At 52.6% G+C, this 17039-nt stretch overlaps 1 protein-coding gene across 1 annotated transcript; it reads left to right on the forward strand.

The window, feature by feature from the left end:
- The first annotated feature begins 11957 nt into the window (after window positions 1-11957).
- Window positions 11958-12980, forward strand: LOC144942481 (trace amine-associated receptor 365-like). Its single transcript, XM_078869345.1, has one exon. The coding sequence runs from the start codon at window positions 11958-11960 to the stop codon at window positions 12978-12980; it is 1023 nt and encodes a 340-aa protein (XP_078725471.1).
- The last annotated feature ends 4059 nt before the right edge of the window (window positions 12981-17039 follow it).

Below are 17039 nucleotides of genomic sequence, written 5' to 3' on the forward strand. Positions count from 1 at the left end.
GAAGCACATCGATAAAGGCATGTTGCCCATCACTTGGCAATGGGACGCTGCTCTCAGCCGTGTCTAGACCACCAACCCTGATTGGCTGACGATGTACTTTTAAACATGTTTTTTTTTTTAAACATGTTACAAGTGAAACATTTTAAGCTCCAGCTCTGTTAGAACGCGTGTTAGAACACTGCCGTGTGGGTGTTGCAGAACGCGTGCGTTTTTTTGTAGAGAGCGGTGGCGAAGGGGTTAACGCACTGCACTACGAACCCAGCGACCTGAGTTCGATTACCGTTTACGGCCATTTTCGGTGATGAGTAGAGTATCTGAACTGGGCCTGGTCCTCCTCTCGGTCGACTCAAAATGAGAGCCTGGTGCGATGTGTAAACAGCATCAGCACTGGGGAGACAAAGGCGGCCGGGCGTGTTGCTGGCCACCCACCCCTCTCCATCGTGTGCCGTACCGGCTATCATCGGTGCTACTCGCGAACAGCACTTGCCCCAACGATCCTGTAACCCAGCGGTCCTCAACCTTTTTAGCACCAGGGACCGGTTTCGTGGAAGAACCGGGGTGACGGGGGGGTCATCATTGGGTCTTTCCCCCTTTTCGGACTCACCGCTCACCTGCTGCTGCTGTGCGGCCCGGTTCCTAACAGGCCACGGACCGGTCCCGATCCGCGGCCTGGAGGTTGGGGACTCCTTCTGTAAAGCTAGAACGGGACGTCTTTGCCTTTGTTTACGTGTGTCCGTGCACATTTCTCTCGGGATTGCTCTTCGAGTTAGGCGACCACGTGGTCCTTCGCGTCTCGTGGCGAAAGAGTTGGAGAAATAAAATCCAGTAAATGAAGGAACGATCGACTACTTGATGTGTCAATTGTTTTCTCTCTCTCTAAAATCTCATCCCACCACCCCGCGGGTCGCCACGGTTCCCAGAATCTCTCAACTTTAATTGCTCAATCGAATAAAAATAAACCAACCCACCCCCCTCACTTTTAAACATAGATTGAAAATTCATCTCTTTAGAACTGCATTTTTGTGTTTAGTTTGTTGTCCTTTCGCCGCACCTCCGATTAGCGTGGCTGGCTACGTACGGTGCCAAAGAAGTTCAACATACATCCGTGCGCTGTGAAGAAAAGCCACTACCCGAAACGTCGCCTACTTTATATATACTCGCTTTACTACCCGGCTTCGCCCGGGACTTGGATTCACCACGCCCGGCCGCCTTTGTCTCCCCAGTGGCGATGTTCACACCACACCAGTTACTCGTTTGAAGCTGAGTCGACCTAGGGGAGGCCCAGGAGCGGTTCAAATAATCGTCACCGGCGGTGGCCGTGAGCGGAAATCGAACTCGGTTCGCCGGGTTCGTAGCACTGCGCGCCAAGCACTGCGCATGCGCGGGTGACATGACAGATGTGACATCACAGCTCACTTGCCATGCAAAAAATATGCATTATTGCGCCCCCCACCCCCCCCCCCCAAAAAAAATACAAAAGTCTATTTTTATAATTTTAGCATGGTGTGCAGTCTGGAAAGTACCCACATGGCAAATTTCAAGTTTGTTGCATGTCGGGAAGTACGCTAAACATTTTGAACAGACGCATAATCACAACTTTGCCTTTTATATATATAGATTTCCCTTTCAAGGCCACACACACAGTGTTGCATTGTGTTTGTTCTGTTCGCCTTTTGGCGTTCTCTGCTCTACCACTGGTGGTGAGACAAGGCTATGAAGAAGGCTACCTCTGGTGTGGGCCAATCGGTTTCAAAGACGATGCATAACATTACCAGAGCACGTTTGTTTGCATGCTTTGCCACAAATATGTGTAGTTGTGTAATGCAGACTTGATGCCAATAGTTTAACGCGATTTGAAGCATGTTTTATTTTTTTGGGGGGAGGTGGGGCAGAGCTTTGTGACGTCATATTTGAGGGGGGTCTGACTTTTTGTGACGCCGTGTGACTAGGGGGGGGGGGTCAAAAATCGTCCAAAATCGCATGACGTCATTTATGGACGGCCCCTATTCATTTTGTATACTGGAAAAAGATCCCATAGATATCGTGTTGTTGTTATCGTCGACGGACGTGTTGGGTTATTAGCAGTGGCGGCTCCTGCAAAATCTCTCAGGGGGGGCAAATGTCTGGATGATTGATAAGGATAAGGTCCACCCATGCAAAGGATAAATTAACAGCTTAAGCATGTAAAGGCAACTTCACTTCTTTAATATTAATGAAAAATAAAGTGACTCTTACAATACATCTTTTTTGTTTCTATACTCACTATTAATACAATCCACTCATGTTTCTTTTATTAAAGATTCCACTAGGTGGCGACAAATAATTTTGTTGCATGAAACGTGCTTACGTATGATGACGTAGGCACGTTAGTGCGAGCCCTCCCGGAAGCCATAGAGAATGCATTGCAGCGCCCCCTGTTCGAAAAAAAACATCTTTGAATTTAAGTCTATGGGACCACTCGGGGCGATTCTCAGCCGGAGGGAAATCGCCCAAAAAGAGGCGGTACTCCACAGAACGTAGCATGACGCTGATTGGACTATATCCAGAGGCACAGTGACGGCTAGCGTGACTCTGTGGTTGAATGACATTGGTGGTGCGTCGCCCAATCGCCCTAATGAAGAAACCGCCCCTGGTTATTAGCGTGTTTGTCATCGCAGCAGGACCACGAGCACGTGAGTCGTAGACCACGTGCTCGGTAGAGGCACCGTCACAATGGCTGCTGAGAGGAGGTGCACGTGGGCCTTGGGCAGGAGGCGTCACGGCCAGGCGGGGTGGCGATGATCGGTGGTGGTGGTGGTGGCGGTCGATGCTCTCGGCCCAAAAGAGGGAAGAAAAAACCATCACGCGTAGATGGAGCGATTAAATCGTCCCGTTCGCAGGAGCCAGACGAGATTGTTGCATGGCCAGACCGCCAGAGATGACGTGGGGTGGGGGAGGTGGCCAGAGGGCGGGGCGGGGGGGGGGCTTTCACCCAGCAGTGGATAGATCACGACCGATGGTAAACGATGATAATGAGTGAGTGAGTGACGAGATGCGGGTTGACGTCGCGTCTCCCCCACGAGCTCTGATCCCCAACCCCCAACCCCCACCCGACTGCGTCTCCCCCCGGGGGAGGCCGCCCGTCACAGCCGCGGTAATTGGGCCCCTGATGTCGCCTCCAAGCGACTGCCGGAGGCGACCACGCGGGGTTTATAAGCCCCGAGACAGGGGCAGGGCACCATCAATCACTATCATCATCATCACTGCCGCTCTACCCACAGCCACGCGACCACGAGGGCAGGCAGATAGATAGAGCCATAGGCAGACAGGTAGGTAGGCATACAGACGTACTCACAGACCGATAGGCAGACGGACGGACGGGCGCGTGTGTGGGATAGACATTAACAGTTGGCTACGTACGGTGTGAAAGAAGTTCAACGTACAAATGTATCGACAATTGATGGACAGAATCGCATGTAGACAAACCTGATGAACAGAAAGAAGGATACATAGGTGGGTAGGTAAGTAGGTAGACAGATGGACGGATAGACGGCCAGACAGACACACACATTGACAGTTAAGGCACATTCAGGCACAAAAACAGAACCCTAGACAAATTAATAGACGGGCTGATAGACAGAGGCAAATAGACAGAGACACACAACATCCTGAACACATGTAGGAACATGATACCCACACCTGCATACACACCACTCCTCTCTCCACACACCTGCACAGGCACACGCACACCTGCACACACGGACTGACACAAAGAGACACACCATCCCCAAACAAAGACAAAGATCTCCCGTATAGCCTTAACTAACTGTTGGGGAAAGTGCTCTTAGCGAGCACCTATGAAGGCCCCCCCCCGCACACCCACCCCCATATACACTATCTAACCACCCACCTAGTCACACACACGTACACACGTACACACCTGTATAGACACCCACTCTCCCAGAACCCCACACACCTGAACTCACCTGTACACACACTCGAACTCATTTGTAGACACACACAAACTCACCTATAGACACACACAAACTCACCTGTAGACACACAAACTCACCTGTAGACACGAACTAACCCGAACTCACCTATAAACACACACACACACACAAACTCACCTGTAGAAAAAAACACACACGAACTCACGTGTAGACACACACGAAGTCACCTATAAACACACACCCGAACTCACCTGCAGACACAGACATACTTAATCTCACGTGTAGACACACACACACACACACCCGAACTCACCTGTTGATAGATACACCTGAACTGACCTGTAGACACAATAACTCACCTGTAGATAGAGAAACACGCACACTCACCTGTAGACACACACACGAACTCACCTGTAGTCACATACACTCACCTGTAGACACACAAACTCACCTATAGTCACACAAACTCACCTGTAGACACACACACCCAAGCTCACCTGTAGACACACACACTCACCTGTAGACACACACACAAACTCACCTATAGACACACACAAACTCACCTGTAGACACACACACTCACCTGTAGACACACACACACACGAACTCACGTGGTCCACTAACCATGAACCACACCGAGAGAGCCATTGTGTCTCTGCGCATCCTGCTGTGGCTGGCCAGCCTGCTGGGCAACTCGCTCCTCCTGCTCTCGCTTCTGCTGCTCAGCGGCGGGCTGCGGACGCGCAGGGCCAAGACCGCGCCGAGCAGCGCCGCGGGGCCCAGCCGGAGCCAGCGTGGCCGCACCTTCCACCTGTTCCTCGCCAACCTGGCGACGGCCAACCTGGTGGGCACGTGCCTCGCCGACATGCCGGACCTGGTGAGCATCGCCATGGTGGAGATGACGAGGCCCAGAGACCTCGAGGGAGACGTCCTCAGCATCGTTTGCCCCGCGCTCAAGTTCGCGTCGGCGGTGGCCGAGACGGGCGCCATCTGCTTCACGCTGCTCATTTGCGTCTATCGCTACCAGAAGTTGTGCGGCTGGCCGGCGTTCAGCGGCGGTCGCGGTGGTGATCGAGGTGGTGGCAGAACGGAGGAAGTGGCGACGGAAGCAGGAGGAGGAATCGGAGAAGGACGTGGAGTTGGGGGTGACGGTGATAGAGCGGCAGGAGGAGAAGGAATGAGTGTCATTGATGGAGGTGGTGATGGTCGTGGAGGAGGAGGTGCAGTATTTGAAGAAGAAGCAGATGGAGGGGTATTTGCAGGAGGAGGAATTAGAGACGTGGGAAGCGGAATATTTGGAGTAGAGACAGAAGGGGATAGATTCGGAGGAGGAGGATTAGTGATAGGAGGACAGATAATACAAGCAGCAAGCCCACAGCATGTTTTAAGTACCATCCAAAGACGATTGGAACGCACTAACACCACCACCATCATCACCACTACCAACATCATCACCACCACCAATGACGACAACAAGAACGCCGATCTCTCAGCACACAAAACCCGGGACCGGGACTCAAACCCAGCTCTGCGGTCCGCGCCTCTCGACCAGCAGCGCTTGGCTCGCCTCTGTTGCCTCCTCGCCTGGGCCACCACGGTGGCCTTCTCACTCCCGTCCATCTTCATGGGCAGCGAGTGGGAAGCGCCCATCATTCTGATGCCGTACTCTATCAACTCAACATCATCAACATTCACCAACCTATCATCATCATCATCCACCAACTCGTCGTCGTTGTCAATGCACCGAGACACGTGTCCGTCGGACCTCTTCACGTGCCCCAAGGCCCGCCGCTGCGCTGTCTCCCACATGGCCTACAAGTACATCTACCTCCTGGGCACCAACGTATGTCCCCTCGTCGTGGTCTTCGTCGCGTCGCTGCGCATCGTCCTCACGCTGCTGCGCTCTCGGAGGGCCGCGGTGAAGGGGCCGTCCTTCGCCGAACCCTCCTCCGGTAAACCTTCTGGTGCATGCGACGGTCAAACCTCTGCTCCATTCTTTGGTCCTGTGTTCTTCAATAATTTTCAGAGGAAAGGGGGTAGGGGGGGTTGCCACTTTCATCAGTGTGAGCGAGGGTCACCACACATTTGAAACCATTGGGGGTTTGTGACAGCAGCATGATGATAATGGGGGGTGGGGGGTGTCTTCGCTGTTTGTGTGTTGTCGGTGGGGGCCGCACGTCAGGGGCCACACTTAAGGTCACTCGGGGCCCTGCCAGTGGCCACGAGTGGCCACTGGCAGGGCCTTGCAATGAAGAACACTGCTTTGGTCCTTCTTGCAGTAAATCTTTTCGTCCATCTCCAGGACCAGCGTCTGGTCCTGTCTTCTCATTTACATTCTCACTGCACCCTAATAATAATATTGAGTGTTTTTATGCCAGCGTCATTGATATAACCGCAACTCACAAATACCGCGTGACCCGCAACCAACGGAGGTGCGCGTATGGATGAAGGTGATTTCATGTAATCACTGACGAGTGCTTATACGTGTGGGAGTAAACCGGAGTAGCCAACACTTGATTCCACGTGGATGGAACAGATGGAAATTGGTTCACACTTCCTGTACCGCCTTCTGCTGGCGAGCCAGACTATGGCTCGTACTCGACGCCCACCACAGGGAAGGGGTTTTCACAAAATCTGCGGGTGATCCACCAACCCTCGTTGCTGCCTCCACAGTGCTGGTTCACAGGCAGCCACGTGCAGCGTGATCACCACTACCCAGCTCACCCATCTTCTGGTCCCTGTGTTGGTCCATTCTTTGGTTCAGCTTTTGGTTCTGGTCTATCCTCCAGGCCAACTTTTGGACAAACCTCTGGGCCCTCTTCTGTTCAATCTTCTACACTGGTCCATCATTTGGTCCAACTTCTCGCTCAGCATCTCGTCTGCCCTCTTGTAAATCGTCTGTCCCCTGTTTCCTGATCCATCCTTTGGTCGTATCTTGTCATCGATCCTCTGGTCCACCTTTAGGCGGAGGAGGATCTGTCAAGACCCGCGGAGGTTCGGGCCCCGTGCTGATGGCCCTGATGCTGTTCGAGGTGTCCTGGTGCGCCCACCTGGCGCTGCAGTTCCTGGCCGACTCGGACCGCCTCGTCTACTGGTCCGACGCTGACTTCTTCATCACGGGAGTCTACACCTCCACCAGCCCCTACATCTTCGGCATCGGCAGTGGCCTTCTGCCGCCCAAATCTCCCGCCAGAGCTACCGGCTAAGGATTTGCGTGGCGCGACGATAATGGTGAGCAACGTGGAGGTTATGGAGGCGGAAGGTGGTTGGAGAGTGGTGTGGAGTAATCGCGAGGAGGAGGATAAGGACTAGGAAGGAAGGAGGAGGATGAGGAGGAGGCAGAGGAGGAAGGGGTTGGGATGACGGGTGATAGGGACACGTGTAAGCGTTGAAGGACACGGTAAGCTACTTTAGTTGCTGCTGCTGTTGGCGCGATCCCACGTGAGTGATGTGTCCCCTGCGATCTTCGCAAATGTGAACCATGACGCCGGTACCGCAACGGCTCTGCTCTTGCGACTGAACGTCATGGGATGTTTAACGTACACCTCGAAGCTGACGGGGCGGCATTTGATATCGTTACGGTTCTTGAAAGACGGAGTATCAACTAGGTCAGCCGTCGTGCAACGAGTGAATACGTGCTCGTTACGTGAATTGTGTGTTCTGGTGACTACATCTTATCTTAGATTTATAGAGCGCCTTAACTGAAGGCGCACTATAATATAGTTGAGTCTATAGGCAGTGCTGAGTCTATGGGCAGTGTTGCGTTTATGGGCAGTGTTGAGTCTATGGTGCAGTGTTGAGTCTATGGTGCAGTGTTGAGTCTACGGGCAGTGGTGAGTCTATGGTGCAGTGTTGAGTCTATGGTGCAGTTCTGAGTCTATGGTGCAGTGTTGAGTCTATGGTGCAGTGTTGAGTCTATGATGCAGTGTTGAGTCTATGGGCAGTGTTGAGTCTATGGTGCAGTGTTGAGTCTATGGTGCAGTGTTGAGTCTATGGGCAGTGTTGAGTCTATGGTGCAGTGTTGAGTCTATGGTGCAGTGTTGAGTCTATGGGCAGTGTTGAGTCTATGGCGCAGTGTTGAGTCTATGGTGCAGTGTTGAGTCTATGGGCAGTGTTGAGTCTATGGACAGTGTTGAGCCATAATGCTGTTTTTTACAGATGTCCAGTAGGTGCAGGTCAGAACATTACCACAACAACAATATTGGGCACAGCGGAGAAAGAGGGACAGAGAGAATAAATAATTCTCCAGGGACTGGTAATCCTCTAGATACACAGAGCAAGTAGGGAACAGCAGGAGTGCTCAATGCCAAAGCCGTCCATAGGAGGGGTTCGGTCCCCAGAGAAAATCACGCCACGTTGGCTGCCCCGACGCCTCCAAACTAAGCCCAGGAGTATTCCCACTGACACCGTTACGTTGATTCGCAGCCCCCCCCCTCCCAAAGCGCGGGGCCCGGGGCGGTTTGCCCCGAATCACCGTACCAACCTGGGGACGGCTCTGCTCACCGCTACCTAAACGGCAGCGCCGCTGTTTGAACTCAAGGGACCAAGGATCGGAGTCTCATTTGCAAGAGTGGTGATCTTGGTTATCAGTCGAGCCAGTAGGGGGCCGATGGTTGCTGTGGTCTAACCTAGGGCACCCCCCCACCCCCAGTGTCAGCTGTGCATTGGTGTGATGCCATTAGGGGGTGGGGGTGATAATTGCCGCTGATGCGCTGTGTGACCTCAGCTGAGTTTCTGAATTTGGCAAATTTTAACTCCTGACGCCGGCGCACAGTGGTTTACCCTTGCGAATGAACGCCGCGGGATCTTGAGTGTTCACCGTAAGCAAAGCAGACGGCGGCGTAGGAGTATTGCTCGGGTCAGTACGCACACTGCTGTATTAACTAGGGCGGCCGCTGAGATTCGAACCGCGAAACGTGCCTCCGCCGTGCCACGTCACTGCCCCATGTCGGTGTGTACCGTGCGGCCCCTTGTGAATCCACTGCTGGATGAAGGCCTGCCCACGACCGTGGCGGTCATGGGGGTTGTTTGGCCAACCATACTTCACCACTCCGGTCAATGGCGGGTTCGTGAAAGGAGAGCAATGCAGGATACCACTCGGCCAGGAACCGAACTCACGTCGCCGAGTTTGTACTCCGTGAACATTGCAACGTTAAGCCAACGTGGTCAATGTGATTGTAACCGCCTTTGAACGAACGTTGGACCAACGTTGGACGAACGTTGGATGAACGTTGGACCAACCTTGGCTCAACGTTGGACGGACGTTGGACCAACCTTGGCTAAACGTTGGACGAACGCTGGAACAATGTCGGAGCAACGTCAGACGAACTTTGGTCGAATGTGGTGCCACCACTCTGCATCTTGTAGTTAACCAACGCCTCAACAAAGGTGTGGCCACCTCCAAAGGGAGCTGCCTGATTCGTCTCAAATCCCACGCCTGCAGTGAAAGTGTGAAATTCCGTGGAAATAATTGGGGTTCAGCACCTGGGAGAGCGCATTTTTTTAGCGCGAGTGTGTCTCTGTGTGTCCATGTGTGTGTCTGTGGGTGCGTATGCGTGTGTGTATATATATGATCGATGCGCGTACTTGAATGCGTTTAAACAGCAAGAGCGCGGTGCGAGTGGTAGAATTGTCGCTGTTGCTGTGAATGTTTAAAACTGAACACATTTTTTTCGTGTACATTTCAGCAGGTGCACGGCCCACTGTGCCACGTAAATACTCTGAACGCGTTCTATTGATTGTAAATGTGGTTTAGGTGGGGGCATTTGAAGTGGAGAGCACGCGTATAGTGTTTGCAGGTGAGGTGGTGGTTGCTGTTTGCTGTTGTGGTTGTTGCCGTGTGCATTATACATCATCGATGTCGCGTTGTCTTTGTGCAACAATTGATGTTGTAATCCCACCACCATCATCGTCGTCATCAACGTCCTGAGCACAAACCGTGCGGCTCTGCAACCGCTTAGCTCACGCCGCTGCTGGTGAAGCGCCTCCACTCGAGCGGTGGAGCGGAGGGGCTCCTCCTCTAGGTGGGCACCTTTGGCCTACTCTTCCACGCCGCTGGCCAGGCATCCCTTGAAGAGGTGTGAGTACCCACACTTTACCCCACCAGGGGCGGTGAAGCTACCATTAATACAGCAGCTGCTGCTGCTGCTGGGCGGAGAGAGGGGGGACGGGGATGAGGAGGGGGATGGATTTTTAGTTGCCGCTCCGGGAGATTGAATCGAACCGGTGGGCTCTGGGTGGCGAGTCAAGGCAGTCGCGCAGCTTCCCCATCTTGTGTCAAAGTCGTCGTTCGCAATCAACATCGATTTTAACTTTCTTACCACGAGGGTGGCAATGATGAACTTCATCATCATCAGCAGCAGCAGAAGAATCATCATCATTAAAAAAAAATTGTGGTTATCAGTACCATGATCATCATCATTACCATTGTCGCTTTCATCATCTCAACGATAATAAGCATCATCATCATCATCATCGTGACACTAATCATCACATGAATCATCAAATCATGAAGAGCATCATCAAAACCAAGACGACAATGGTAATCATCATCATCATCATCTTGACCATCATCTTCATTGTGGTTTTCATCCCCATCTTGACAACAGCACCCTCCTGAGAACGGGTCTCGAGGTTCAGATGAAGCACGCGATGATTGCGTGCTTGTGTGCGTCTGTGCTCTGCGGTGAGCGGTGGCGCAGCGGTTGGCGCAACCGCGCTACGAATCCGGCGACCCGAGTTCAAAACCCGCTCTCGGCCAACATCGGTGAAGAATTTCTGAACCGCTACCGGCGAATTTCCAATGTCGCGGTGTGTAAACATCAGCGCTGGGGAGACAAAAGCGGACGGGTGAGGTGTTAGCCACACGAGAAGTGTGTGGAACTTTTTTCGTACCGTACGTAGGCAACCACGCTATTCGGAGGTGCGGGCGGGGGGGGGGGATAACGCACTAAACACAAAAAAGCAGATCTAAAGAAATGAGTTTTCAATCTTGGTAATTTAAAAGTGCACAACTCCAGTGGCTTCCTAATATCGGAAGGAAGAGCGTTTCAGACGGCCACAGAAGCGACTCAGTGACCACCGCCTTTGTTCGATGGTTCGCCGAACGGTGCCGCTGCGAGGATGTCCGGAGGTCGCGTGATTGTTTATGCTCATTGACGAGATTAGCGAGGTGTTGTGGTTCATTTGTGATGAGTGCGACCACATAAACCCACGCGTCTCGACGAGCACGGTCGCATCGTGTGCCACAGACAAGTTGGAAGGCAGCAGGCGGTAAGGCGCCGGTGCTACCAACAATTTCCCAAGCTCTGGAGTCATCTATACATGAGGGTGTTTTCATCAAATTGAATGCGCTGATTATGCGTGGAAGGGGGCAACACGCAATCCCATACAGAAGGGACAGATGATGTCAGTCGTTGCAGTGCCGCTTTCTCCTCCTCCTCCTCCTCGACGCCCACGGGGAAGGAGTTTCGCGACATCCGTGCGTGATCCATCAACCCTCGCAGCTGCCTTCACACACTGCGCTGGATTTATAGGCAAATCGGATGTGCACATTGCATCTCACGACCGATGCAATTTGCACGTGTACTAATGAAGACGGCCCATTGCCCGAAACGTCGCCTACATTACAGATGTGTCCTTTCTAAAGTGACACACACACACCGTGTTGTTGACGAATGTTCAGATTGTTTTGTTAATTGTTGCCCCACACGTCAGACTATACCGCGACAAACACCTCCGGATTAGCGCGGTTGGCTCCGTATACGGTGCGAAAGAAGTCCAACGTCATCCGTGGCATGTGCACCATCAACGTCGTTGTCGCTGTTGTTTTATTCGCAAGGACGACCCGGGGTGATACGGCGCGCCGATCTCGGCTGTCTCCGAAGGAAGGGAGACGCGGGACAAGCAGCGAGAGACCGGGCCAAGGTGCGAGCGAGCGGTCGATTCATCCCAAAGGTCTCCACCAAACAACCATCGTCGCTTTATCCCAAACAAAGCAAAGTCTCTCTCTCTGTCTCTCGAGCCATGGCGAACTCCTCCTGCACCATCAGCTTCTACGACCTCAACTGCACGGGCCCCAGCCTCTCGGTGCGTGACCGCGCCATCGTCCTCACCCTGGTCGCCCTCGTCAACGCCACGACGGTCGCGGGCAACCTCCTCCTCATCGCCACGGTATCCTTCTTCAGGCGCCTCCGCTCCTGGCCCAACGTCATGGCCCTGTCGCTGGCCGTCTCCGACCTGCTCGTGGGCACCCTCGTGATGCCCCTGGCCACGGTGAAGGCCGTGTACAGCTGCTGGTTCTACGCCGACCTCCTCTGCCACTGGCACTTCTTCCTCGACTTCGCGCTCACCACGTGCTCCATCCTGCACGTCGCCTGCATCGCCTACGACCGCTACGTGGCCGTGTGCGACCCGCTGCGCTACGCGACGCGCGTCACCGAGCGCACCGTGGGGGCGATGCTGGCGCTCTGCTGGCTCGGAGCCGCGCTCGTCTCGGCGCCCATCCTCTTCAGCCTGAGCCCCGCGCTCTCGCCCAACACCATCCACCGCATCCTATGCCCCGACGATTGCTTCTTCTACGTGCACGGCCTCATCATATTCGTCATCCAGATGGGGCCCTACATCGTCTCGGTAGCGTTCGTGGTGGCGCTGTACGGGCAGATCTATCGAGCGGCGAGGCTGCAGGCGCGTCGCATTGGCGGCGTTGGAGGAGGAGGAGGAGGGAAATCGTCATCGGCCGAAGCGACCGCGGCGGCCAGGAGCGAGCACAAGGCGACTAAGCAGCTGGGGATCATCATCGGCTGTTTCCTGTTGTCGTGCCTGCCCTTCTACCTGGTGGACGTGGTGTCGCTGGTGGACGAGGCGCTGTTCGTGCCCTTCAGGATCACCGTGCTCAGCGGCTACATCAGCTCGGCGCTCAATCCGCTGCTCTTCGCCAAGTTCAATCGCCAGCTCAGGGCCGGTTTCGCGATGGTGCTGCGTGCTCAGCTGTTCCGGCCCGGAGCGAGAGACACCGACTTCAGCGGGGGCGGGAGACGCGGCGAGTGAGAGAGCGGAGGGGAGAGGGATGGAGGGGGGAGTGATAGAGAGAGACAGAGGGAGAGAGAGAGATGGGATGGAGACGTGAGATAGGGATGAGAGAGACGGGGAGAAGGGGACAGACTTTTGACTTTCAAACAATTTTATTGCCGCCAGCAGCAACAGCACTGGAGGCGATTCCGATATGAAATACAGAGAGAGAGAGGGAGGATGGAGAGTAATGATAGAGAGAGACAGAGGGAGAGAGAGATATGGGATGGAGGCGTGAGATAGGGATGAGAGAGACGGGGACAGAGAGAAAGATCGAGGATGGAGAGTGATACGGAGAGAAGGAGAGAGATGGGATGGAGAGTGAGAGAGGGAACAGAGAAAGAGGGGGAGAGAGAGGGACAGATTGAGAGGAAGTATGTACACTGTATGCTGGAATTATTTCGCACCATACAAAACCAACCGTGCTAATGGGAGGTGCGAGATAAGGACAAAACATTCAACACAAAAAGCAGTTCTGAAGAAATTAGTTTCCAAACTATATGATTTAAAACTCCACAGCTCCAGTGGCTTCCTAGTATCGGAAGGAAGAACGTTCCAGGCGGCCGCAGAAGCGCACCTGACACACCGCGCGATGCAGTAACCGTTTTTTGTTCGGCGGCTCTACAAAAACCGCCGCTGCTGCTGCGAGGATGATGAGCGGAGTTCGCGTGATGATTTATGCTCCTTGACGAGATCGCCAAGGCGCTGTGATTCATTTGTGGTGAGCGCTTTGTGTGTGAAAAGTGATCGGGTGAGGAGAGTAGAGCGTGACATCTATTGTGAAATTTTTCATTTAAAAAGGGGGGGGGGGGTTACATCAAGCAAAGCATTAAAAAAACGAAATGATGAACGAAGCAAAGTGCCGACTACACCGAGCATCTTCTTGTTTCCTCTGATCGTAAGAGAAAGAGAGAGACATGGGATGGAGAGTGAACGAGGGAGAGCGAGAAGGAGGGATAGAGAGCGAGTGAGCGTGAGAGAAAGAGAGAGAGAATCCGCGAAGAGAGAGATGAGATGAATGTTGGATCAGACAATCGCTGCTGGCTGGGCGGTCGCCTCCTCGACTCTGGTGACCCTGAGGTCAAATTAGTTGTGAGCCACGTGGTTACACGTTCCGCTTTGATGTTTTATACACGCAGATAGGAGGTAAACATAAAAAGGCAAAGGTCCCCCGTATAACCTCACAGACTGTAAGGCCAAGTGCTGTTACCGAGCATCTATGAAGGCCGGCACGGTGCATGAGGAGGTGGGTGACCAGCATCACGCCCGACCGCCTTTGTCTCCCGAATGGCGATGTTTATACACCGCACCAGGTATTCTGCTTTTTGTGTTTAGTTTGTTGTCTTTCCCCGCGCCCAGCACCTCCGATTAGCACGGTTGCCTACGTACGGTGCGAAAGAAATCCAACATACATACTAATTTTGAGGCTAAGTCGACCTAGGGGAGGCCCAGGACCGGGTCAAATATTCGCCACTGATGTTTGGCCGTGAGCGGGAATCGAACTCGGGTCGCCGACCTTGTAGTGCAGTGCGCTAACCACTGCGCCACCGCTCCGATAAGACAAACACTCTCTAACACATACACACGGCTGTCATCAAATACAATAGACTATTTTTGCGAGCACCTATTACGGCTGCCACTGCATACACTTTTAGTGGTTGGTGTTGGTGGCGTCACACATATACACAGGAGAGGCGTGCACGTCCGACCGTCTTTGTCTTCCCCTCTGCCGATTGGACTACACCCTTCGAGCTCGTTGATGAAATCCGGCGATGCGCTCCCCGTGCCATCCTCGATAACTCGAATTGTGTTACCGCTTGTTGAGCGCCGTTTATTCACAGCTGACGGCGCTCTCTCTCTCTCTCTGAGTCGACAACGTCGACGACGCGAGATGTCCGTGCGTTCGCTCGTGCGCTTGCTGGGGTGGCTTTTTTCTTTTTGACCGTCGCGTTCGAAGCGGAATGACGCCGGTCGAGCGAAACGCCCGCGATCATTGTGAGAGCGACAGCAGCACCCGCCACTCGTGTTGCATCGACGAGCACGCGTCACGAACGTATGGCGACACGAGCACAATGATTATGAGGATGACGACTTTGTGAAATACGGTAATACCTCGGTTTACGTCGGTGGGCGGGAGGGGATGCGTTCCTGAAATGTGCGACGATGGCTATCGATGCGACGTAAATCGAAGCGGGTTGTCAGGATAGTCAGTAGGTGGATGTAAGTGTGGGTGGTTGGGGCGATGCAAATCGGGTGGTTGTATTAATAAAGTGACGACGTTGTTGCGAAGCGACGTAAATCGGGGACACGTACATGGGGTGTTACCGTATATATATATATATAAGTGCTTTACAATGCTCCCTCGTTATTCGCGAGGGATACGTTTTGGAGATGATCGTGAATAGCTCATTTCGCGGATAATGATATCGACCTACGTAATCCTATCATTTCAACGGGTCTCCTTAAATACAGAAAACAATAAATCTCTCAGCACTCGATCTCATCATTTTATTTCATCACTTTATCTCATCCAGAGGCGGCCCGAGGTGAACCATGTAGCTGGTGCCCCCACCCCCAAGCCCCAAGGGCAGATCTAGGCCGAGGTTTAACGTAAACTGGGAAACATTTTGCCCCTATTTTGCGTTTAATGTTTATAAAGCGTATTATTTCTTAAACAGAGCCATAATCATTCGGTTTCTCTGTCCGTTTGTCCAAGCAATACATTCTCACAAATGTTGAGAAATGAATTATAATTCATATTCCATCTGTACGTGACAAGAATTGAAAATTACATCTTTATGATTAGACCTCCTTTGCCCAGTACTAAAATATAATACGGGTTTTCCCCTTTTTTTTGGCAACAATACTGAAACCACAAGTATTGTGGTTAATGCACACATGATTCCTTGTAAAAAAGGTTTAAGTTTTGTTGCCAGAGAAAAGGGGGGAAAACGCTATTATTAATTACATCTTTGTTATTTTATCATAATTTTTTTTATTAGTTTTTTCTTTATTTGTATTTTTTTCATTGAATTTGGCCCCCCACTTAACATTGTGCCCTATATGGACGGGCCACTCCTGATCTCATCACATTCTGTCTCATCACGTTATCTCATCACTTTATCTCGTCACTTTCTCTCTCTCTGTCTGCATTCGTGTAGAGATCCAGATACGATTGGCGGACATCCAAAATCGCGGCTAAGAAGTTGGTGAACAACGAGAGAATGCTGTTCAGGCGGTGGCTACAACCACGAGGAAAGGGAAAAGACAGAGGGACGGAAGCGGGAAGAGAAACGAAGAAAAGGGATGGGTAATGAGAGGGACAGAATGGAGGAGCCGATAAACGGGAGCCGAGGGTCAGGAGAGATGAGGAGAGGGAGGAGGGGGAGGCTCCATCAGGGCCTGGGCACTGCTGCTGCACGGAGCGGCGTCTGTTTTCACAGTGGGCGGGGGGAGAGGGGAGGGGTTCCGAGTGGGCGTGGCCACACGTAAGTCACGTGGTTTACGGGAGGCTTGAGCGGATTTAGATAGAGAAATCATAATTAATTCGTGCATTAAAAGGTGTATTATCGAGTAAGATATCCACATTCACCCATATCAGCCCGCGCTCCAGCTCACGTCACGGACTCCAAAAGCAAACAAATATTTTTTTTTATTTTAAAGTTGGGGAGGTAATTCTGTTTGTTATGGATGTGTTACCCTTGTGCACCCTGAGCTTTTCGAGGAGGTTATCGAATGAACCAATGAATGCGACAATATATCAACAGCGGTATGACAAACACAATCAGGTGTTTAATTTGCCCGTAACTACGGGTTGGCGGACATTTCACAAACTAAAGGTTCGTAAAGTCAGAGGGCAGTACGGGAATCGAAACAACAGTACCGTCCATACGGGGCTGAGGATCCTCACGAGCCACGCCCCCCACCCCCATGACGTCACAGGCCGTGGGCGGGGCGTGCGTCCTGACTGGCGACGCACCGCGCACGATCGATCTTTAAAATGCGACGTTTCGGGCAATGGGCCCTGCTTCGTCTTAT

The sequence above is a fragment of the Lampetra fluviatilis genome, chromosome 27 (assembly GCF_964198595.1).
Source record: "Lampetra fluviatilis chromosome 27, kcLamFluv1.1, whole genome shotgun sequence".
In the NCBI taxonomy this organism is placed as follows: domain Eukaryota; kingdom Metazoa; phylum Chordata; class Hyperoartia; order Petromyzontiformes; family Petromyzontidae; genus Lampetra; species Lampetra fluviatilis.